The following is a 23,883-nucleotide window of genomic DNA, read 5'->3' as shown; positions in this document are numbered from 1 at the left end:
TAAGAGAACAAGGGATGGGGTTTTACTCCAACCTGTTCATAGTTCCCAAAAAAGAGGGAACGTTCAGACCAATTCTAGATCTCAAGATCCTAAACAAATTTCTCAGGGTTCCATCGTTCAAAATGGAAACCATTCGAACGATCCTTCCTACCATCCAGGAAGGTCAATTCATGACCACGGTGGATTTAAAGGATGCGTACCTCCACATTCCTATCCACAAGGAACATCATCAGTTCCTAAGGTTCGCTTTTCTGGACAAGCATTACCAGTTTGTGGCACTTCCATTCGGATTAGCCACTGCTCCGAGAATTTTCACAAAGGTACTAGGGTCCCTTCTAGCGGTTCTAAGACCAAGGGGAATTGCAGTAGTACCGTACTTGGACGACATCCTGATTCAAGCGTCGTCTCTGTCAAAAGCAAAGGCTCATACGGACATCGTCCTAGCCTTTCTCAGATCTCACGGAAGTAAAGTAAACATAGAAAAAAGTTCTCTTTCCCCGTCAACAAGAGTTCCCTTCTTGGGAACAATAATAGACTCCTTAGAAATGAGAATTTTTCTGACAGAGGTCAGAAAATCAAAACTTCTAAGCTCTTGTCAAGTTCTTCATTCTGTTCTTCGTCCTTCCATAGCGCAGTGCATGGAAGTAATAGGATTGATGGTTGCAGCAATGGACATAGTTCCTTTTACACGAATTCATCTAAGACCATTACAACTGTGCATGCTCAGACAGTGGAATGGGGATTATACAGACTTGTCTCCGACGATTCAAGTAGATCAAAGGACCAGAGATTCACTCCGTTGGTGGCTAATCCTGGACAATCTGTCACAGGGAATGAGCTTCCGCAGACCAGAGTGGGTCATTGTCACGACCGACGCCAGTCTGGTGGGCTGGGGCGCGGTCTGGGAACCCCTGAAAGCTCAGGGTCTATGGTCTCGGGAAGAATCTCTTCTCCCGATAAACATTCTGGAACTGAGAGCGATATTCAATGCTCTCAAAGCTTGGCCTCATCTAGCAAAGGCCAAATTCATAAGGTTTCAATCAGACAACATGACGACAGTTGCTTATATCAACCATCAGGGGGGAACAAGGAGTTCCCTGGTGATGGAGGAAGTGACCAAGATAATTCAATGGGCGGAGGATCACTCCTGCCACTTGTCTGCTATCCACATCCCAGGAGTGGAAAATTGGGAAGCGGATTTTCTGAGTCGTCAGACATTCCATCCGGGGGAGTGGGAACTCCACCCGGAAATCTTTGCCCAAATAACTCAATTATGGGGCATTCCAGACATGGATCTGATGGCGTCTCGCCAGAACTTCAAGGTTCCTTGTTACGGGTCCAGATCCAGGGATCCCAAGGCGACTCTAGTAGATGCACTAGTAGCACCTTGGACCTTCACCCTAGCTTATGTTTTCCCACCGTTTCCTCTCATTCCCAGGCTGGTAGCCAGGATCAACCAGGAGAGGGCTTCGGTGATCTTGATAGCCCCTGCGTGGCCACGCAGGACTTGGTATGCAGACCTGGTGAATATGTCATCGGCTCCACCATGGAAGCTACCTTTGAGACAGGACCTTCTTGTTCAAGGTCCATTCGAACATCCGAATCTGGTTTCTCTCCAACTGACTGCTTGGAGATTGAACGCTTGATTTTATCAAAGCGTGGGTTTTCAGATTCTGTAATAGATACTCTTATTCAGGCTAGAAAGCCTGTAACTAGAAAGATTTACCATAAGATATGGAAAAAATATATCTATTGGTGTGAATCTAAAGGATTCCCATGGAACAAGATAAAAATTCCTAGGATTTTATCCTTTCTACAAGAGGGTTTGGAGAAGGGATTATCTGGAAGGGACAGATTTCTGCGTTATCTGTTTTACTTCACAAAAGGCTGGCAGCTGTGCCAGACGTTCAGGCGTTTGTTCAGGCTCTGGTTAGAATCAAGCCTGTTTACAGACCTTTGACTCCTCCCTGGAGTCTCAATCTAGTTCTTTCAGTTCTTCAAGGGGTTCCGTTTGAACCCTTACATTCCGTAGATATTAAGTTATTATCTTGGAAAGTTTTGTTTTTGGTTGCAATTTCTTCTGCTAGAAGAGTTTCAGAGTTATCTGCTCTGCAGTGTTCTCCGCCCTATCTGGTGTTCCATGCAGATAAGGTGGTTTTGCGTACTAAGCCTGGTTTTCTTCCGAAAGTTGTTTCCAACAAGAATATTAACCAGGAGATAGTTGTACCTTCTTTGTGCCCGAATCCAGTTTCAAAGAAGGAACGTTTGTTACACAATTTGGACGTAGTCCGTGCTCTAAAATTCTATTTAGAGGCCACTAAAGATTTCAGACAAACTTCTTCTTTGTTTGTTGTTTATTCTGGTAAAAGGAGAGGTCAAAAAGCAACTTCTACCTCTCTTTCTTTTTGGCTTAAAAGCATTATCCGTTTGGCTTATGGGACTGCCGGACGGCAGCCTCCTGAAAGAATCACAGCTCACTCCACTAGGGCTGTGGCTTCCACATGGGCCTTCAAGAACGAAGCTTCTGTTGACCAGATATGTAAGGCAGCGACTTGGTCTTCACTGCACACTTTTGCCAAATTTTACAAATTTGATACTTTTGCTTCTTCAGAGGCTATTTTTGGGAGAAAGTTTTGCAAGCCGTGGTGCCTTCCATTTAGGTGAACCTGATTTGCTCCCTCCCTTCATCCGTGTCCTAAAGCTTTGGGTATTGGTTCCCAAAAGTAAGGATGACGCCGTGGACCGGGACACACCTATGTTGGAGAAAACAGAATTTATGCTTACCTGATAAATTACTTTCTCCAACGGTGTGTCCGGTCCACGGCCCCGCCCTGGTTTTTTTTAATCAGGTCTGATGAATTATTTTCTCTAACTACAGTCACCACGGTATCATGTGGTTTCTCCTATGCATATTTCCTCCTGTACGTCGGTCGAATGACTGGGGTAGGCGGAGCCTAGGAGGGATCATATGACCAGCTTTGCTGGGCTCTTTGCCATTTCCCTGTTGGGGAAGAGAATATCCCACAAGTAAGGATGACGCCGTGGACCGACACACCGTTGGAGAAAGTAATTTATCAGGTAAGCATAAATTCTGTTTTTTTTCATTATTACAGTTATCTATATCAGCCAGTGATCATTAAATCAGCAATATTAAATATGAGTAGGCTTGTTTCATCGTAGATTTAATCTAAATTTAAACACTTGTCTACAAACAATTGGTAGTACCAGTGGTAATGGTACTATTGCTGCTTGATGAGGGAGTATCTGGCTTAATACTGTAATAGATTTGGTTAGTCAATTAACCACTTTTGGGTCTTACTGCTCTGTGATGTACAGTACTTGTGCAAATTTTCGGTATGGCTAAAATATGTATGGATTTTGTTTCCTATGGATAAAGACTTTGCCATGTTTACACTGTTGCCGATAATTGTAAAGTGCTAAAAATGCCTCAAAATCCTGCATTGCCTACCATTTTACACCTGTTTTACATACTTTTGCATACATTTTACCAGCTTGTGGAAAACTTGTCAGATTTGAAGCATGAATCAACCATTGTAACTGTACAACACATAAATACTTTTGTATAGTCCTTTGTTAGTGGGCAGGACTGATATTTACAGTATTTAAAGAGACATGAAACCCAAATTATCCATTCATGATTTAGACAGAGCATGCAATTTTAAACATCTTTCTAATTTAGGAATAGGAACAAAGCAAATTTGATCATAGATGTTAATTGGAAACTTTTTTTTTTTTTTTTAATTTGTTTTTATTGTATGCTCTGTCTGAATCACAAAAGAAAATGTTTGTGTTTTCATATCCCTTTAATACACATAAACATGATATCCCATACAGCGAACAAGATCTATAGAAACTGCAAGAAAACAGAAATTACGCAACATTCAGAAATGGAAGTTAGCAAACCCCTTATTACAATTTTTTATTTTCTGTATTGTAAAGTACAGTATTCTCGTGTTTAGGAACTGGGTTTCTCTCTCTTCATCGTGATCAAAATTTAACTATTTGCCATTCATTCTTGGTTTTTTTTTTTAAACCACTATCTTACATAGAGAGAAGAGGATAGTTGGGGCCATTTTCATTTTAGAGAAAATAATTTCCCACACTGTTCTCGTTTTTTAAATGAGAATTTGCAAAAACGGATAACCATATAAAAATACTTTTAAAGTATAAAATTTTTAACAAATATATAATCATTGTGCAAACATGTTCATTATACCCATCATGCCTAACATTCCTTAGGATGGATTTGGAATGCAAAAATTTAATTTTACGCATGCAAATTATGTTTACCTTAGACAAAGTTTTGGACAATGTTCGGCAGGAGTAAAGCAAAACTTTGTACAGTGTAATTGTGGTGCTAATTCTTGTTTTATTCTTCCAATTGATTTCAGTGTGAGATGCACATTTTACATTTAATCTAAAGGATCCTCTTAAAGGAATTTCTAGATCTCAAAATGGTTAATCCTGCTTCTTTTTGGGAACAGGTCCAATCATTTTATCCTGATCCTTGCATTTGGTCATCCTTGATCTGAAACAATTTTTCAAGGGCTATGCTTATCCCACTGTCACGCCATACATCTGCGACTGCCAGTCTGCAGTAGTTAGAGACCTGTTCTACTTGGTGCAACCTGCTGTGCCTTAATACTTGAGCCTACTTGTTTCTATCTTAATGCAATGTACTACAGTCAGCGTACCCGTTTCTTAGATCCTTTTTGTGTATTGCCTGCACTAACTTCAAATCTGAGCAGCCTTCCATTACTTTTTGCCTGTGGGTGCTTTCTGTTTTGACCTAATATCTGCTCCTCATCACAAATCTGTGCTCTCAGTATTGTTTTTGGTGCTAGGGTTTTAATAGCTATCTCTTAACATTTCACTAGCATTATACTGAATCAAATCTGACAAGCAGAAAACAACCCTCCTTACCTAGAGGGGCCCTGGAGTAGTTGGTTCTTGGAACTTTTTTTGCGTAGAAGTACTGAATTATTGGTTCATTCACAGTGTATGTTACATTACAAAAATTTGCACTGACGGGGCATTGTTAGTGGATCAATTCTAAGGAACAAGGATTTTCTGAAAGAGTGGCTGCTATTGTTCTGCAGTCCCGTAAAGCAGTTATAACTGATGTTCATCAACACATATAACAGATTACCAGTTAGTTCCATGAGATGTCAAGTCTCTACGCTTTCATTTCTTTTTCAATGGAAGATTTCTTTCCATCCTGACGATCATACCTTCTAAGCTTTAGAAAAGACTCCAATTTTAAGCTATTCCATTCTTCCTTGTGATCTAATATTGGTTCTTGAGGTGTTGTAATGCATAAGTTATTGAAGTAATTGACTTTTAAGACACTTCTGGCTTTGTCTTCAGTGAGCTGCCTCATTGCTGGGTGGTCTACATCTTCCTTATTTGATTTTCTTTATGTCTAAAAGTCATTAATTCTTGGAATATTAATTATAAAAACTGTTGCTTCATCCTATTTTAATTCTTATAATAGGGAGTTGGTTTTTTTGGTCATATGTTAATAATAGGAAGGTTGTTCTTAAGAACAAATTTTAAGATAGAACTCTATTAAAACCAATGTGGTTAACACTTCTCATTTTACAGAGAAATGTTATGAGCATTGCCAAAAATAAACATTAAATGTTTGGTTGCAAGTGATTTTCATCTAAGTGTTTTAAGGGAACTTCAGTCAGTACTGGTTGCATCATTAGCTGATCTATTTAAACAATTACTGTTAAGAGAAGTTGTTCTGGATGATTGGAGGCTCGCTGATGTGGGACTTCATACACGCGCAGTAGGATAACTACAGGCCTTTTAGTGTAATGTTGCTAGTAGAAAAATAGAATCTTTCTTGAAGGTAATAATCAGGTGATTAAAACATCACTGTTCTTTCTTCAGAAAGTTCCTGCCAGACTAATTAACCCGATTTAAATAATTATGTAACTACAGTGATAGACAAGGGTGAAGCAGTAGATGCAGCTTCCATAGATTTTAGTAAACCATGTGACACTTTACTACACAACAAACTAAACTATAAACTGGATCGCCTTGGACTATACTTAAAGTAACACTGTACTTTAAAGGGATATAAAACCTAAAATATTTATTTAATGATTCAGATAGAACATGCAATTTTCTTTTCAACTTTTTAAAATGGTATGTTCTGTTTGAATCACAATTTTTTTTTGGGTGGGGGGGTTTACATCCCTTTAATGTGTTGTCCAATTACTTTTTTTAATACCAGCTGCAGAGCATGACACGTGTGGAAAATTGCCCCTTAAGGTTTATTTCAAATATCTTTATTTTGTTTTATTTAAACCACAATCCATTTTTCTTGAGAACATGCTTGTTATCTTATTTTTCTCTGTATAAACAAAGTACTCCTTATTGTATCTCTCTATCTATATATATATATATATATATATATATATATATATATATATATATATATATATATATATATATATATATATCCAAAACACCGGATCTTGCCCACAGAGGAAAACTGCCTGGGTGCAACTTTGTAAAGAATAATACCCAGAAAAATGCACTCTCAGGTCTTTCACAAACAAGTTACTTTTATTCCTGTAACGTTTTCGGAGGTCTTGCCTCCTTCATCAGCATAGTTGAAATACAATCAAATCAATACTTAAATAGTGACATACTCACTCAAAACCACTTCAAACAATTACACTCACTGGCGCCAAAACATCGGTGTTGGACCGCATACTGCATTCCAATAGCACTATGTACCGGAAGGCGCCACTATACTTCCGGTTGTCAAATCTTAGCCCATAATCACTCGGCTTCAAAGAAAATTAACAAACTAACTATAAAAAAATAATGTGATGTATTATATGTTCTAAGTACAATTAAATTTAAAGGTACTGTGCAAAACAAGTGTATATGTGCAGTGAATATTTAACATAACAGCCGCTCATTGTCATGGCAACGCAAAAACAATGTACCCCTGTCTTAATGCAGGGACAAAATACTAAATCTACCGATCCTCAAAAATGTATCAGAGTATATCTATATCGGTATTGTGACCCGCTAAATCACATATACATCTATTATCTATAAATGCAATTAGAGGATAAGTTAATCTTGGGATCTGCTTCTCAAGGAAGCAAGATAATACGCTGCAATGTATAAGCCTCACTTTGTTACATTGTGTAGCAGACACAAGGCTACCCTACATCTTATTTTTTTATTTTCAATATCAAGTGTTGGAATTGAATTGTTTAACTGTGATGTACTGCCCTTAAAGTGTGTATAGCATTTATGTTCAAACCAAATGTTAGTGATTTCCCTGTTAACTCGGACTGATTAAATGCATGCCCCTCACTCAGTTGGGCTATAAAAAGGAAAACACTCTCAACATGGTACCCCCCTTTTTTGGGGGGTCTTGGGGGAAAAAAATGCATCATTATTATCCCTTTATTATAAGGGGGCTATACATTATAAGCATACTCTACTTCCATACTGAAGCTAACAACGCTCCCATTCTATCGCCACTCTGGATACCAATCACACAAAGTGTATGTGAACATACAACTAAGAAGATCCAAAAGAACATATAAAAACAATTGTTATAAAGGTCCTTCTATTCACTGCTATAGTCCCCCTAAGAAAGTGATTCCGCTCTAAAAGTCCAAAGTTCACATACATAGAATACCAGGAGCACCAAATTATTTTGTCTCCTCAAAATTGCTTGCTCTTTAGTTTCTTTTATGTATTCTTCAGTAACTGTGGTCTCAATCTCCTCTCATGGGTTGACATGGCCTGTAGATCAAATGCCATATATGCACTGTATTCCCATGGAAAAATAGCGATCCATATGCTATTCTTGCTGTGGTATTCCTTATTGGTCCTCGTCGGGTAATGTCTTTACCTTCTTTAGAAATATTAGGACCAAGTCCCCACACTGTGGATTACTATCCAAATTCTAGTATTGTGTAATGACCTGTAGGCTCTGTGTGTTAAAGAACTGGTAACTCCAAGGTACCACTACCTGACTTCCACACAGGTATTAGAAATACCAAAGCCTCCTATACCTGGTGCTGTATGCCAACATGGTTAGGCGGTCCCCTATGTCAGGGCACACCCACCATATGGCCCACAGAGTCATGGTGGTCTAGGTACCGTACCCTGAGATTGTGTCACACCTTGCAGCCACATTACATCAACGCCTTGAAATCCGGAGTGGTGTTGAGCCCACCTGGGTGTATTGTACCCAGTCGGTACATCCACTGAGCCTCCCTTTGTAGGAGTATTTTGCTTCTATCACCTCCCCTATCCATTGGAAAAAAGTCAAACTATATATGTTAAAAAAAATATCACCAGACAACGAGGGGGAAGTTATGCCGACTAACTCTCCTCACGTGTCAGTACCTTCGCCTCCCGCTCAGGAGGTGCGTGATATTGTGGCGCCAAGTACATCAGGGCGGCCCATACAAATCACTTTGCAAGACATGGCTAATGTTATGACTGAAGTACTATCTAAATTTCCAGAATTAAGAGGTAAACGCGATCACTCTGGAGTAAGAACAGAGTGCGCTGATAATAATAGAGCCATGTCTGATACTGCGTCACAATTTGCAGAACATGAGGACGGAGAGCTTCATTCTGTGGGTGACGGATCTGATCCAAGTAAACTGGATTCAGACATTTCAAATTTTAAATTTAAGCTTGAGAACCTCCGTGTATTACTAGGGGAGGTATTGGCGGCTCTGAATGATTGTAACACGGTTGCAATTCCAGAGAAAGTATGTAGGCTGGATAAATATTTTGCGGTACCGGCGTGTACTGACGTTTTTCCTATACCTAAAAGGCTTACAGAAATTGTTAACAAGGAGTGGGATAGACCCGGTGTGCCTTTTTCACCCCCTCCTATATTTAGAAAAATGTTTCCAATAGACGCCACCACACGGGACCTATGGCAGACGGTCCTAAGGTGGAGGGAGCAGTTTCTACTCTGGCTAAGCGCACCACTATCCCGGTGGAGGATAGCTGTGCTTTTTCAGATCCAATGGATAAAAAGTTAGAGGGTTACCTTAAGAAAATGTTTGTTCAGCAAGGTTTTATATTACAACCCCTTGCATGCATCGCGCCTGTCACTGCTGCGGCGGCATTCTGGTTTGAGTCTCTGGAAGAGACCCTTAGCACAGCTCCATTGGATGAGATTATGAACAAGCTTAAAGCCATTAAGCTAGCTAATTCATTTATTTCTGATGCCGTAGTACACTTAACCAAACTTACGGCTAAGAACTCCGGATTCGCCATTCAAGCGCGTAGAGCGCTGTGGCTTAAATCCTGGTCAGCTGATGTGACTTCTAAATCTAAATTGCTTAATATTCCTTTCAAAGGGCAGACATTATTCGGGCCCGGCTTGAAAGAAATTATCGCTGACATTACTGGAGGTAAGGGCCATGCCCTGCCTCAAGACAGGGCCAAACCAAGGGCTAAACAGTCTAGGAATTCCTCCGCTCCAAGACAGGAAGGAACTGTTGCTCGCTACAGACAGGGCTGGAAACCTAACCAGTCCTGGAACAAGGGCAAGCAGGCCAGAAAACCTGCTGCTGCCCCTAAGACAGCATGAAGTGAGGGCCCCCGATCCGGAAACGGATCTAGTGGGGGGCAGACTTTCTCTCTTCGCCCAGGCTTGGGCAAGAGATGTCCAGGATCCCTGGGCGTTGGAGATCATATCTCAGGGATATCTTCTGGACTTCAAAGCTTCTCCTCCACAAGGGAGATTTCATCTTTCAAGGTTATCAGCAAACCAGATACAGAAAGAGGCGTTTCTACGCTGTGTACAAGACCTCTTACTAATGGGAGTGATCCACCCAGTTCCGCGGTCGGAACACGGGCAAGGATTCTATTCAAATCTGTTTGTGGTTCCCAAAAAAGAGGGAACCTTCAGACCAATCTTGGACTTAAAGATCCTAAACAAATTCCTAAGAGTTCCATCGTTCAAAATGGAAACTATTCGAACCATCTTACCCATGATCCAAGATGGTCAGTACATGACCACAGTGGATTTAAAGGATGCCTACCTTCACATACCGATTCACAAGGATCATTACCGGTTTCTAAGATTTGCCTTCCTAAACAGGCATTACCAGTTTGTAGCTCTTCCCTTCGGGTTAGCTACGGCTCCAAGAATCTTTACAAAGGTTCTGGGCTCTCTTCTGGCGGTACTAAGACCGCGAGGCATAGCGGTAGCTCCGTACCTAGACAACATTCTGATACAAGCGTCAAGTTTCCAAACTGCCAAGTCTCATACAGAGTTAGTTCTGGCATTTCTAAGGTCGCATGGGTGGAAGGTGAACGTAGAAAAGAGTTCTCTATTGCCACTCACAAGAGTTCCCTTCTTAGGGACTCTTATAGATTCTGTAGAAATGAAAATTTACCTGACGGAGGACAGGTTATCAAAACTTCTAAATGTTTGCCGTGTCCTTCATTCCATTCAACACCCGTCAGTGGCTCAGTGCATGGAGGTAATCGGCTTAATGGTAGCGGCAATGGACATAGTACCTTTTGCGAGCCTGCATCTCAGACCGCTGCAATTGTGCATGCTAAGTCAGTGGAATGGGGATTACTCAGATTTGTCCCCTCTGCTAAATCTGGATCAAGAGACCAGAGATTCTCTTCTATGGTGGCTTTCTCGGCCACATCTGTCCAAGGGGATGCCCTTCCGCAGGCCAGATTGGACGATTGTAACAACAGACGCCAGCCTTCTAGGTTGGGGCGCAGTCTGGAATTCCCTGAAGGCTCAGGGATCATGGACTCAGGAGGAGAGACTCCTTCCAATAAACATTCTGGAATTAAGAGCAATTTTCAATGCTCTTCTGGCTTGGCCTCAGTTAGCAACTCTGAGGTTCATCAGGTTTCAGTCGGACAACATCACGACTGTGGCTTACATCAACCATCAAGGAGGGACAAGGAGTTCCCTAGCGATGATGGAAGTCTCAAAGATAATTCGCTGGGCAGAGTCTCACTCTTGCCACCTGTCAGCGATCCACATCCCAGGCGTGGAGAACTGGGAGGCGGATTTTCTAAGTCGCCAGACCTTTCATCCGGGGGAGTGGGGACTTCATCCGGAGGTGTTTTCCCAACTGCTTCATCATTGGGGCAAACCAGATCTGGATCTCATGGCATCTCGCCAGAACGCCAAGCTTCCTTGTTACGGATCCAGGTCCAGGGACCCGGGAGCGGTACTGATAGATGCTCTGACAGCACCTTGGGTCTTCAACATGGCTTATGTGTTTCCACCTTTCCCGATGCTTCCTCGATTGATTGCCAGGATCAAACAGGAGAGAGCATCGGTGATTCTAATAGCGCCTGCGTGGCCACGCAGGACCTGGTATGCAGATCTAGTGGACATGTCGTCCTGTCCACCATGGTCTCTGCCTCTGAGACAGGACCTTCTGATTCAGGGTCCTTTCAAACATCCAAATCTAATTTCTCTGAGGCTGACTGCATGGAGATTGAACGCTTGATTCTATCAAAGCGTGGATTCTCGGAGTCAGTGATTGATACCTTAATACAGGCTAGGAAACCTGTTACCAGGAAAATTTACCATAAAATATGGCGTAAATACTTATATTGGTGCGAATGCAAGAGTTACTCATGGAGTAAGGTTAGGATTCCTAGGATATTGTCTTTTCTACAAGAAGGTTTAGAAAAGGGTTTATCTGCTAGTTCGTTAAAGGGACAGATTTCAGCTCTGTCTATCCTTTTACACAAACGTCTGGCAGAAGTTCCAGACGTTCAGGCTTTTTGTCAGGCTTTGGCTAGGATTAAGCCTGTGTTTAAGACTGTTGCTCCGCCGTGGAGCTTAAACTTAGTTCTTAACGTTCTGCAAGGTGTTCCGTTTGAACCCCTTCATTCCATCGATATCAAGCTGTTATCTTGGAAAGTTCTGTTTTTAATGGCTATTTCCTCGGCTCGAAGAGTCTCTGAGTTATCGGCCTTACATTGTGATTCTCCTTATCTGATTTTTCATTCAGCCAAGGTAGTTCTGCGTACTAAACCTGGGTTCTTACCTAAGGTAGTCACTAACAAGAATATCAATCAAGAGATTGTTGTTCCATCATTGTGCCCTAACCCTTCTTCAAAGATGGAACGACTTCTGCACAATCTGGACATCGTCCGTGCCCTGAAATTTTATTTGCAGGCAACTAAAGATTTTCGTCAAACTTCTTCCCTGTTTGTCGTTTATTCTGGACAGAGGAGAGGTCAAAAAGCTTTGGCTACCTCTCTCTCTTTTTGGCTTCGTAGCATAATACGTTTAGCCTATGAGACTGCTGGACAGCAGCCTCCTGAAAGGATTACAGCTCATTCTACTAGAGCTGTGGCTTCCACTTGGGCCTTTAAGAATGAGGCCTCTGTTGAACAGATTTGCAAGGCTGCAACTTGGTCTTCACTTCACACTTTTTCAAAATTTTACAAATTTGACACTTTTGCTTCTTCGGAGGCTGTTTTTGGGAGAAAGGTTCTACAGGCAGTGGTTCCTTCCGTGTAAAGATCCTGCCTGTCCCTCCCGTCATCCGTGTACTTTTAGCTTTGGTATTGGTATCCGATAAGTAATGGATGACCCGTGGACTGACTACACTTAACAGGAGAAAATATAATTTATGCTTACCTGATAAATTCATTTCTCCTGTAGTGTAGTCAGTCCACGGCCCGCCCTGTTTTTTACGGCAGGTCTAAATTTTAATTAAACTCCAGTCACCACTGCACCCTATAGTTTCTCCTTTCTCGTATGGTTTCGGTCGAATGACTGGATATGACGTAGAGGGGAGGAGCTATATAGCAGCTCTGCTTGGGTGATCCTCTTGCACTTCCTGTTAGGGAGGAGATATAATCCCATAAGTAATGGATGACCCGTGGACTGACTACACTACAGGAGAAATGAATTTATCAGGTAAGCATAAATTATATTTTTTGAGGATCGGTAGATTTAGTATTTTGTCCCTGCATTAAGACAGGGGTACATTGTTTTTGCGTTGCCATGACAATGAGCGGCCGTTATGTTAAATATTCACTGCACATATACACTTGTTTTGCACAGTACCTTTAAATTTAATTGTACTTAGAACATATAATACATCACATTATTTTTTTATAGTTAGTTTGTTAATTTTCTTTGAAGCCGAGTGATTATGGGCTAAGATTTGACAACCGGAAGTATAGTGGCGCACAACTTCCGGTACATAGTGCTATTGGAACGCAGTATGCGGTCCAACACCGATGTTTTGGCGCCAGTGAGTGTAATTGTTTGAAGTGGTTTTGAGTGAGTATGTCACTATTTAAGTATTGATTTGATTGTATTTTAACTATGCTGATGAAGGAGGCAAGACCTCCGAAAAAACGTTACAGGAATAAAAGTAACTTGTTTGTGAAAGACCTGAGAGTGCATTTTTTCTGGGTATTATATATATATATATATATATATATATATATATTATAATCACGTTTTGTAATGCGTCCATCGCCAGTTGTGCACGCATCCTCAAAGGAATGTTGGCTGTGCGAGGCAGCCAAAAGAATGTTGGCAGACATTTGGCAAACCCGAAGCCTTAAAAAAAAAAAAAAAAATATGCAACCACCCACACGAAATAACGAAAAAACACGTAACCGTCCGCAAGAAATAAATAGAAAACACGTAACCTCCCGCGCGAAGTATAACGGAAAAAAAACTAACCTCGCTCACAAAGTATTGAAAACACCTAAACCGCAAACCCCCACATCGCAAAATAATAAAGTAATTAACCACTAATCTGCAAAGAACATAATTAAAATATTAACCTCTAAACCGCCAACCCCCCACATGACAATAAACCTAATTAACCTATTAACCCCTAAACCCCCACACCGCAATAAACCTAATTAATCTATTAACCCCTAAACCGCCAAACCCCCCACAGCGCAAATAACTAATTTAATTACTAATCCCCCTAACCTAGCACCCCCTAAATTAAGCCAAATACTAAGTTACACGTAAATAAAAGCTAACATTAAATTACAAAAATAATCTAAAATTACAAAAAATAAAAACCTCTAATTGCAGAAATAAACAATATTATCAAAAATAAAAAAAATTAAACCTAATCCATATGAAAATAAAAAAGTCCCCCCAAAATAAAAACACCCCCTAAACCACAATAAACTACCAATAGCCCTTAAAAGGGCCTTTTGTTGGGCATTGCCCTAAGTTAAACAGCTCTTTTACATTTAAAAAATACTACGTTCCCCCTAATAGTAAAACGCCCCCTCCCACCAAACCCCCGAAATAAAAAAAAATACCACTAAAAAACCTAAACTGCCCATTTGTATGGGTATTGCCCTTAAAAGGGCATTCAGCTCTTTTACAGCCCTTAAAACGGCAATCAGCTCTTTTCCAGCCCATTAATTCCCTAACCTTAAAAAAAAAAATCCTAAAACTAAGCCCCAAATAGGTACTCACCATTCCAGAAGTCCGGGGGAGAAAGTCTTCTTCCAGACGGCTCCATCATCTTCTATCTTTATCTGGTGCGGAGCTGGCTTCCCCGATGCAAGGATCCTCAGCTGTGGGCCTCAACGGCATGGAGGCTCCTCTTCATGCGATCGTCTGTCGCACACTGAAGATTGAATGCAAGGTACCCCATATATCATCCATAGGATGAGAGCTACTTAAATCATATTGGCTTATTTGAACAGCCAATAGGATTTCAGTAGCTCTAATCCTAGTGGTTGATTTCAACATTTCAGCCAATAGGAATTCAAGGTACCCTAAATTGAATGTGGCACCTTGCATTCATTCTTAAGTGTACGACGGACATCGGATGGAGAGGAGCCTCCATGCCACTCAGGAACTCCGCCATTGAGAAAAGCCGCTGAGGATTCACGCATCGAGGAAGACAGCTCCGCACCTTCGTTCCGTGCCGCCTTCGTTTTGGATGAAGATAGAAGATGATGGAGCAGCCTGGAAGAAGAGCTTCTCCACCAGACTTCAGGAACGGTGAGTACCTATTTGGGGCTTAGTCTTAGGCTTTTTTTTTATTTATTTAAGGGCAATGCCCATATATTTTTTATAGGGTTATTAGTTTAGGTTTAAATTTTTTATTTTGGATAGCTTTGTTTATTTTTTTCATTTTATTTTTATTTTTGTTGTTGTGACGTTAGCTTGGGGGTTTGTTTTTGTTTTTAAACATAGACTGCCCTCTGGGTAGGCTTATTGTCTAGTGTGTGTGTGTGTATATATATATATATATATATATAAATACTTCAAATGTATTTAAAGAGACATACAACCTTACATTTTAATAAAAATTTATTTTTACTTCTGTTATCAAATTTACTTCATTTAATTAGTTTAATTTGTTGAAAAGCAGGTAGGTAGTCTTGGGAGAGTGCACATCTCTGGAGAATTATATGGCAGCAGTTTTACAAGAATGATTGTAACAATATTATACATTTTGAGAACATTGTTACCATTCAGTGCTTAAAAGCAAAACTGCTGCCGTATTGTACTCCAGACCCCTTGCACACTACCAGTCTAGGTATTATATACAACAAATAATACAATTCTGGATAACACAAATAAATTGGAAATTTTGGGTTGTGTTTTATGCTCATTTAATGTTATGTCCCTTGAATACTATGCAGCTGTCATAACAAGTAATTGGGTAAACATTAAAGGGGCAGTGTAAATGGGGCAAGTAGCTAATAAGAGTTCACTATATTCCAAGCAGAAACACCCTTTTAAACAGGCTGTGTTGGACACTCAATATCTCTCCCAGGTTAATTTTTGCTGCTCCCAATTCTATATGTAGCTTTTCTATGTTGAATACTGCAGTTTTCATATGTTCAGCCTATGTGATAGTTACAACAGGCAAAACAGGCTATTTCAAATGACAAAAAAAACCAAAGAAGCTATCTGTAAACAATTTATACACTCACACATATTGTAAAATGGATTATTGGGATCACATTTAAAGGCAGAGACATTTACAGTACACTGTCCCTATAAGAAGAGTGTGCTCTTACATATGTTGCTACCTTCTGGTTGTGTATCCTCTTGTGTGTGTGTGTGTGTGTTGTTCCAAGTGTTCTTTATTGCAGTTCATTATCATTTAGCATAAGGCAGAAGTGCGTTATTCTCTTTCCCATTGTTCCAATTTCATTTTCTTAGTAACTGCACTATTTTCTGACATGCCTCTTAATGGAATTCTCTGGCGTTCTTCCCCTTTTATCTGCACTCATTATTCTAGAGCCTTTTTGGATCTCTTCCCATCATACAAGCTTGTGCCTAACAGTTCTGCCCACACCCTTTTGCATGGCTGTCTCTTATTCTTCTGGCTCTCTTCATCCAGGCTGCTGCTCAGGACAGGCCGCCTCCTCCTAATCGGCCACTTCCTGCAGATCCCCTACTGCAACGGGCTCAGGTAACCAAGCCCCTCATAGTGGTGGGTGGTGGACATAGGTTGGTGATGGTGCAATCAGCAGTGGTTTGTATTTGTGATTGGTTGTGGGATGCACTAATCACCTTGCAAGGTTTCCAGATACTGGTGAAAGCAAACTCGCTGGTGAAGGCAAACTAAAAAGTATGTTTTATATAAATAGTGTTATTTTCTTCTGTTAAGTGTGATCAGTCCACGGGTCATCATTACTTCTGGGATATTACTCCTCCCCAACAGGAAGTGCAAGAGGATTCACCCAGCAGAGCTGCATATAGCTCCTCCCCTCTACGTCACTCCCAGTCATTCTCTTGCACCCAACGACTAGATAGGATGTGTGAGAGGACTATGGTGATTATACTTAGTTTTATATCTTCAATCAAAAGTTTGTTATTTTAAAATAGCACCGGAGTGTGTTATTACCTCTCTGGCAGAGTTTGAAGAAGAATCTACCAGAGTTTTGCTATGATTTTAGCCGGAGTAGTTAAGATCATATTGCTGTTCTCGGCCATCTGAGGAGTGAGGTAAACTTCAGATCAGGGGACAGCGGGCAGATGAATCTGCATAGAGGTATGTAGCAGTTTTTATTTTCTGACAATGGAATTGATGAGAAAATCCTGCCATACCGATATAATGTCATGTATGTATACTTTACACTTCAGTATTCTGGGGAATGGTACTTCACTAGAATTACACTGTAAGAAATACATAAAGCTGTTTAATAACTAGAGATTATGTTTAACGTTTTTGCTGGAATGTAAAATCGTTTTCATTTGCTGAGGTACTGTGTGAATAAATGTTTGGGCACTATTTTTCCACTTGGCAGTTGCTTAATCTGTTTTTCTGACAGTTTCTGTTCTCCCTCACTGCTGTGTGTGAGGGGGAGGGGCCGTTTTTTGGCGCTTTTTCTATGCATCAAATATTTCAGTCAGCAACTCATTGTATTCCCTGCATGATCCGGTTCATCTCTACAGAGCTCAGGGGTCTTCAAAACTTATTTTGAGGGAGGTAATTTCTCTCAGCAGAGCTGTGAGAATTGTAGTTTGACTGAGATAAAAAACGTTTATTCTGTAATTTGTTTCCTGCTTTCAGAATTTGTTATCTTTGCTAATGGGATTAAACCTTTGCTAAAGTTGTGTTGTTTACAAGGATTGAGGCTATAACTGTTTCAATTTATTAATTTTCAACTGTCATAGATCTTCTGTGCTTCTTAAAGGCACAGTACATTTTAATATTATTCTAATTGAATTGTATTTCCAAGTTGCAAGTTTATTTGCTAGTGTGTTAAACATGTCTGATTCAGAGGATGATACCTGTGTCATTTGTTGCAATGCCAAAGTGGAGCCCAATAGAAATTTATGTACTAACTGTATTGATGCTACTTTAAATAAAAGTCAATCTGTACAAATTGAACAAATTTCACCAAACAACGAGGGGAGAGTTATGCCGACTAACTCGCCTCACGTGTCAGTACCTACATCTCCCGCTCAGAGGGAGGTGCGTGATATTGTAGCGCCGAGTACATCTGGGCGGCCATTACAAATCACATTACAGGATATGGCTACTGTTATGACTGAGGTTTTGGCTAAATTACCAGAACTAAGAGGTAAGCGTGATCACTCTGGGGTGAGAACAGAGTGCGCTGATAATATTAGGGCCATGTCAGACACTGCGTCACAGGTGGCAGAACATGAGGACGGAGAACTTCATTCTGTGGGTGACGGTTCTGATCCAAACAGACTGGATTCAGATATTTCAAATTTTAAATTTAAACTGGAAAACCTCCGTGTATTACTAGGGGAGGTGTTAGCGGCTCTGAATGATTGTAACACAGTTGCAATACCAGAGAAAATGTGTAGGTTGGATAAATATTTTGCGGTACCGACGAGTACTGAGGTTTTTCCTATACCTAAGAGACTTACTGAAATTTTTACTAAGGAGTGGGATAGACCCGGTGTGCCGTTCTCACCCCCTCCGATATTTAGAAAAATGTTTCCAATAGACGCCGCCACCACAAGGGACTTATGGCAAACGGTCCCTAAGGTGGAGGGAGCAGTTTCTACCTTAGCTAAGCGTACCACTATCCCGGTGGAGGATAGCTGTGCTTTTTCAGATCCAATGGATAAAAAGTTAGAGGGTTACCTTAAGAAAATGTTTGTTCAACAAGGTTTTATATTGCAACCCCTTGCATGCATTGCGCCGATCACGGCTGCAGCGGCATTCTGGATTGAGTCTCTGGAAGAGAACATTGGTTCAGCTACTCTGGACGACATTACGGACAGGCTTAGAGTCCTTAAACTAGCTAATTCATTCATTTCGGAGGCCGTAGTACATCTTACTAAACTTACGGCGAAGAATTCAGGATTCGCCATTCAGGCACGCAGGGCGCTGTGGCTAAAATCCTGGTCAGCTGATGTTACTTCTAAGTCTAAATTGCTTAATATACCTTTCAAAGGGCAGACCTTATTCGGGCCCGGGTTGAAAGAGATTATCGCTGACATTACAGGAGGTAAAGGCCATGCCCTGCCTCAGGACAAAGCCAAAGCCAAGACTAGACAGTCTAATTTTCGTTCCTTTCGTAATTTCAAAGCAGGAGCAGCATCAACTTCCTCTGCACCAAAACAGGAAGGAGCTGTTGCTCGCTACAGACAAGGCTGGAAACCTAACCAGTCCTGGAACAAGGGCAAGCAGACTAGGAAACCTGCTGCTGCCCCTAAAACAGCATGAATTGAGGGCCCCCGATCCGGGATCGGATCTAGTGGGGGGCAGACTTTCTCTCTTCGCCCAGGCTTGGGCAAGAGATGTTCAGGATCCCTGGGCGCTAGAGATAATATCTCAGGGATACCTTCTGGACTTCAAATACTCTCCTCCAAGAGAGAGATTTCATCTGTCAAGATTGTCAACAATCCAGACAAAGAAAGAGGCGTTTCTACGCTGCGTACAAGAGCTCTTGTTAATGGGAGTAATCCATCCAGTTCCACGATCGGAACAGGGACAGGGGTTTTACTCAAATCTGTTTGTGGTTCCCAAAAAAGAGGGAACTTTCAGACCAATCCTGGACTTAAAGATCCTAAACAAATTCCTAAGAGTTCCATCGTTCAAGATGGAGACTATTCGGACAATTTTACCTATGATCCAAGAGGGTCAATACATGACCACTGTAGATTTAAAAGATGCTTACCTTCACATACCGATTCACAAAGATCATTATCGGTACCTAAGGTTTGCCTTCCTAGACAGGCATTACCAGTTTGTGGCTCTTCCATTCGGATTGGCTACAGCTCCAAGAATCTTCACAAAGGTTCTGGGTGCTCTTCTGGCGGTACTAAGACCGCGGGGAATCTCGGTAGCTCCATACCTAGACGACATTCTGATACAAGCTTCAAGCTTTCAAACTGCCAAGTCTCATACAGAGTTAGTGCTGGCATTTCTAAGGTCACATGGATGGAAGGTGAACGAAAAGAAAAGTTCACTCGTTCCACTCACAAGAGTTCCCTTCCTGGGGACTCTTATAGATTCTGTAGAAATGAAGATTTACCTGACAGAGGACAGGCTAACAAGACTTCAAAGTGCTTGCCGCACCCTTCATTCCATTCAACACCCGTCAGTGGCTCAATGCATGGAGGTAATCGGCTTAATGGTAGCGGCAATGGACATAGTACCCTTTGCACGCTTACACCTCAGACCACTGCAACTGTGCATGCTAAGTCAGTGGAATGGGGATTACTCAGACTTATCCCCTTCTCTGAATCTGGATCAAGAGACCAGAAATTCTCTTCTATTGTGGCTTTCTCGGCCACATCTGTCCAGGGGGATGCCATTCAGCAGACCAGACTGGACAATTGTAACAACAGACGCCAGCCTTCTAGGTTGGGGTGCCGTCTGGAATTCTCTGAAGGCTCAGGGACAATGGAGTCAGGAGGAGAGTCTCCTGCCAATAAACATTCTGGAATTGAGAGCAGTTCTCAATGCCCTCCTGGCTTGGCCCCAGTTGACAACTCGGGGGTTCATCAGGTTTCAGTCGGACAACATCACGACTGTAGCTTACATCAACCATCAGGGAGGGACAAGAAGCTCCCTAGCTATGATGGAAGTATCAAAGATAATTTGCTGGGCAGAGTCTCACTCTTGCCACCTGTCAGCAATCCACATCCCGGGAGTGGAGAACTGGGAGGCGGATTTCTTAAGTCGTCAGACTTTTCATCCGGGGGAGTGGGAACTTCATCCGGAGGTCTTTGCCCAAATACTTCGACGTTGGGGCAAACCAGAGATAGATCTCATGGCGTCTCGACAGAACGCCAAGCTTCCTCGTTACGGGTCCAGATCCAGGGATCCAGGAGCAGTCCTGATAGATGCTCTGACAACACCTTGGGACTTCAGGATGGCTTACGTGTTTCCACCCTTCCCGTTGCTTCCTCGATTGATTGCCAGAATCAAACAAGAGAGAGCATCAGTGATTCTAATAGCACCTGCGTGGCCACGCAGGACTTGGTATGCAGACCTGGTGGACATGTCATCCTGTCCACCTTGGTCTCTACCTCTGAAACAGGACCTTCTGATACAGGGTCCCTTCAAACATCAAAATCTAACTTCTCTGAAGCTGACTGCTTGGAAATTGAACGCTTGATTTTATCAAGACGTGGATTTTCTGAGTCAGTTATTGATACCTTAATACAGGCTAGGAAACCTGTTACCAGAAAGATTTACCATAAGATATGGCGTAAATACCTATATTGGTGTGAATCCAAAGGTTACTCTTGGAGTAAGGTTAGGATTCCTAGGATATTGTCTTTTCTACAAGAAGGTTTAGAAAAGGGTTTATCTGCTAGTTCATTAAAGGGACAGATCTCAGCTCTGTCCATTCTGTTACACAAACGTCTGTCAGAAGTTCCTGACGTCCAGGCTTTTTGTCAGGCTTTGGCCAGAATTAAGCCTGTGTTTAAAACTGTTGCTCCACCATGGAGTTTAAACCTTGTTCTTAATGTTTTACAGGGCGTTCCGTTTGAACCCCTTCATTCCATTGATATAAAGTTGTTATCTTGGAAAGTTCTATTTTTAATGGCTATTTCCTCGGCTCGAAGAGTCTCTGAATTATCAGCCTTACATTGTGATTCTCCTTATTTGATTTTTCATTCGGATAAGGTAGTCCTGCGTACTAAACCTGGGTTCTTACCTAAGGTAGTTACTAAAAGGAATATCAATCAAGAGATTGTTGTTCCTTCTTTATGCCCAAATCCTTCTTCAAAGAAGGAACGTCTACTGCACAACCTGGATGTAGTCCGTGCTCAAAAATTTTACTTACAGGCAACTAAGGAATTTCGACAAACGTCTTCTCTGTTTGTCATTTACTCTGGGCAGAGGAGAGGTCAAAAAGCTTCCGCTACCTCTCTTTCTTTTTGGCTTCGTAGCATAATTCGTTTAGCTTATGAGACTGCTGGACAGCAGCCTCCTGAAAGAATTACAGCTCATTCTACTAGAGCTGTGGCTTCCACTTGGGCCTTCAAGAATGAGGCCTCTGTTGAACAGATTTGCAAGGCTGCAACTTGGTCTTCGCTTCATACCTTTTCCAAATTTTACAAATTTGACACTTTTGCTTCATCGGAGGCTATTTTTGGGAGAAAGGTTCTTCAGGCAGTGGTTCCTTCTGTATAAAGAGCCTGCCTATCCCTCCCGTCATCCGTGTACTTTTGCTTTGGTATTGGTATCCCAGAAGTAATGATGACCCGTGGACTGATCACACTTAACAGAAGAAAACATAATTTATGCTTACCTGATAAATTCCTTTCTTCTGTAGTGTGATCAGTCCACGGCCCGCCCTGTTTTTAAGGCAGGTAAATATTTTTTAATTTATACTCCAGTCACCACTTCACCCTTGGCTTTTCCTTTCTCGTTGGTCCTTGGTCGAATGACTGGGAGTGACGTAGAGGGGAGGAGCTATATGCAGCTCTGCTGGGTGAATCCTCTTGCACTTCCTGTTGGGGAGGAGTAATATCCCAGAAGTAATGATGACCCGTGGACTGATCACACTACAGAAGAAAGGAATTTATCAGGTAAGCATAAATTATGTTTTTTTCTGTCTTTAGGACTAATCAGAGCACTTCATACATGTAACATTTATTTAATCAGATCGCTCAGACTTTTTTAGATAAATTGACAGTCACCATGAAAATTGTTATTGTTTAAAAAGATGAATCCATTTATTACCCATTCCCCAGTTTTGCATAACCAACACTGTTATATTAATATACTTTTTACCTCTATGATTACCTGTACCTAAGCCCCTGTCGGCTGCCCCTTATCTCAGTGTTGTTGTTTTTTAGCTTTTACAATCTTGCATTTTATCCAGTTAGTGCCGGTTCTTGTGAATCCATTATCTTTCTCCACTACAGTGAGCACAATGTTATCTATATGGTACAAATTAACTTGTACTGTTTGACTCTAGTGCGAGATAGTAAAAAAGCTTAAAAGGGCCGTCTGCGGGGGCTTAGAAACAGGCAATCTGAGAGGTTTTAACGTTTTTTTGAAAATTATTTTTTTATTGAGGTAAAAAGAAAATGTAACATACAGTAGTCCATCTGCACAGGTAAAATACATAATACAATGCTGTAATAAAAGTTTACAACAGTATATATAGATTGTCTTATTCAAAATCTAATGTTCACTAATAATAGAGAGATAATTATAACAATGAAAAATAACCTGTGGAAAGGTGTGAAAGACCTCTTTTTCTGTGAACCAAACGCTACCAGGTATAGTAAGTCATATAATGAAATGGGTATATAGATTTGGAAAACCTATTGTGGAGGTATATAGAGTGTAAATGGTTCAAAGGTAAAGGAAGATTAGTTACCTCTGATGATTGAGAATCCAAGGGTTAAGTATATATCGAATGTACCTATATGCGAAAATGGGTAGGGGTATGGTTTTTTTGGGGGGATGGGAAAGTCAGTGGACAAGAGCCACTTTTAATTAGGGAGGTGGGGGGTTAGTGTGGTAGAAATATATTATGAAAGCGAGTGTAACTCAAAATGCTGTAAGTTTAATATAACAATGTTGGTTATGCAAAGCTGGGGAATGAGTTGTAAATGCGTTTATCTAGCTTTTTTAAAAATCAATTAGACTGTCCCTTTAACTGTACATGGATTGAACTTTCACATATCATTAGTCAATGTGGAAAACATAGTTGTAAAACTGGTGCTCTTAGGAGTATTTCTTACCCTCATCCTGCATACAGCACCAGTGACAAGAGGATTATATCCTTGATTTATTTTTTATTATTTCATATCTATTAAAATGTACCTATTGCAACACATATATTTTTTATATATTGAGACATCTGACCAATGTGGAGAACTTCTTGTACATCACAGGCCCATTCCAGATACCAAAGGTTTTATTATCAAATCGCTTAACGCAGCAT

General features: G+C 41.1%; 1 protein-coding gene across 7 annotated transcripts in view; it reads left to right on the top strand.

The window, feature by feature from the left end:
- Positions 1-23,883, top strand: part of ADAM15 (ADAM metallopeptidase domain 15) — a 288,661-nt gene that overhangs the window by 215,259 nt on the left and 49,519 nt on the right. For 3 of the 7 annotated variants that reach the window (XM_053703477.1, XM_053703467.1, XM_053703460.1), the window contains one exon: positions 16,380-16,451. The exons of 3 other annotated variants lie outside the window; for them this stretch is intronic. In XM_053703477.1, coding sequence (XP_053559452.1) covers positions 16,380-16,451 — 72 coding nt within the window. Of the gene's footprint in view, positions 1-16,277; positions 16,335-16,379; positions 16,452-23,883 lie in introns of those variants that run through there. One more of the 7 variants, XM_053703500.1, reaches the window with a different exon arrangement.

This window comes from Bombina bombina, chromosome 1, assembly GCF_027579735.1.
Source record: "Bombina bombina isolate aBomBom1 chromosome 1, aBomBom1.pri, whole genome shotgun sequence".
NCBI classification, from domain to species: Eukaryota; Metazoa; Chordata; class Amphibia; order Anura; family Bombinatoridae; genus Bombina; species Bombina bombina.
The sequence above is the reverse complement of the archived record's forward strand: the minus strand, read 5'-3'. Positions and strand labels throughout refer to the sequence as shown.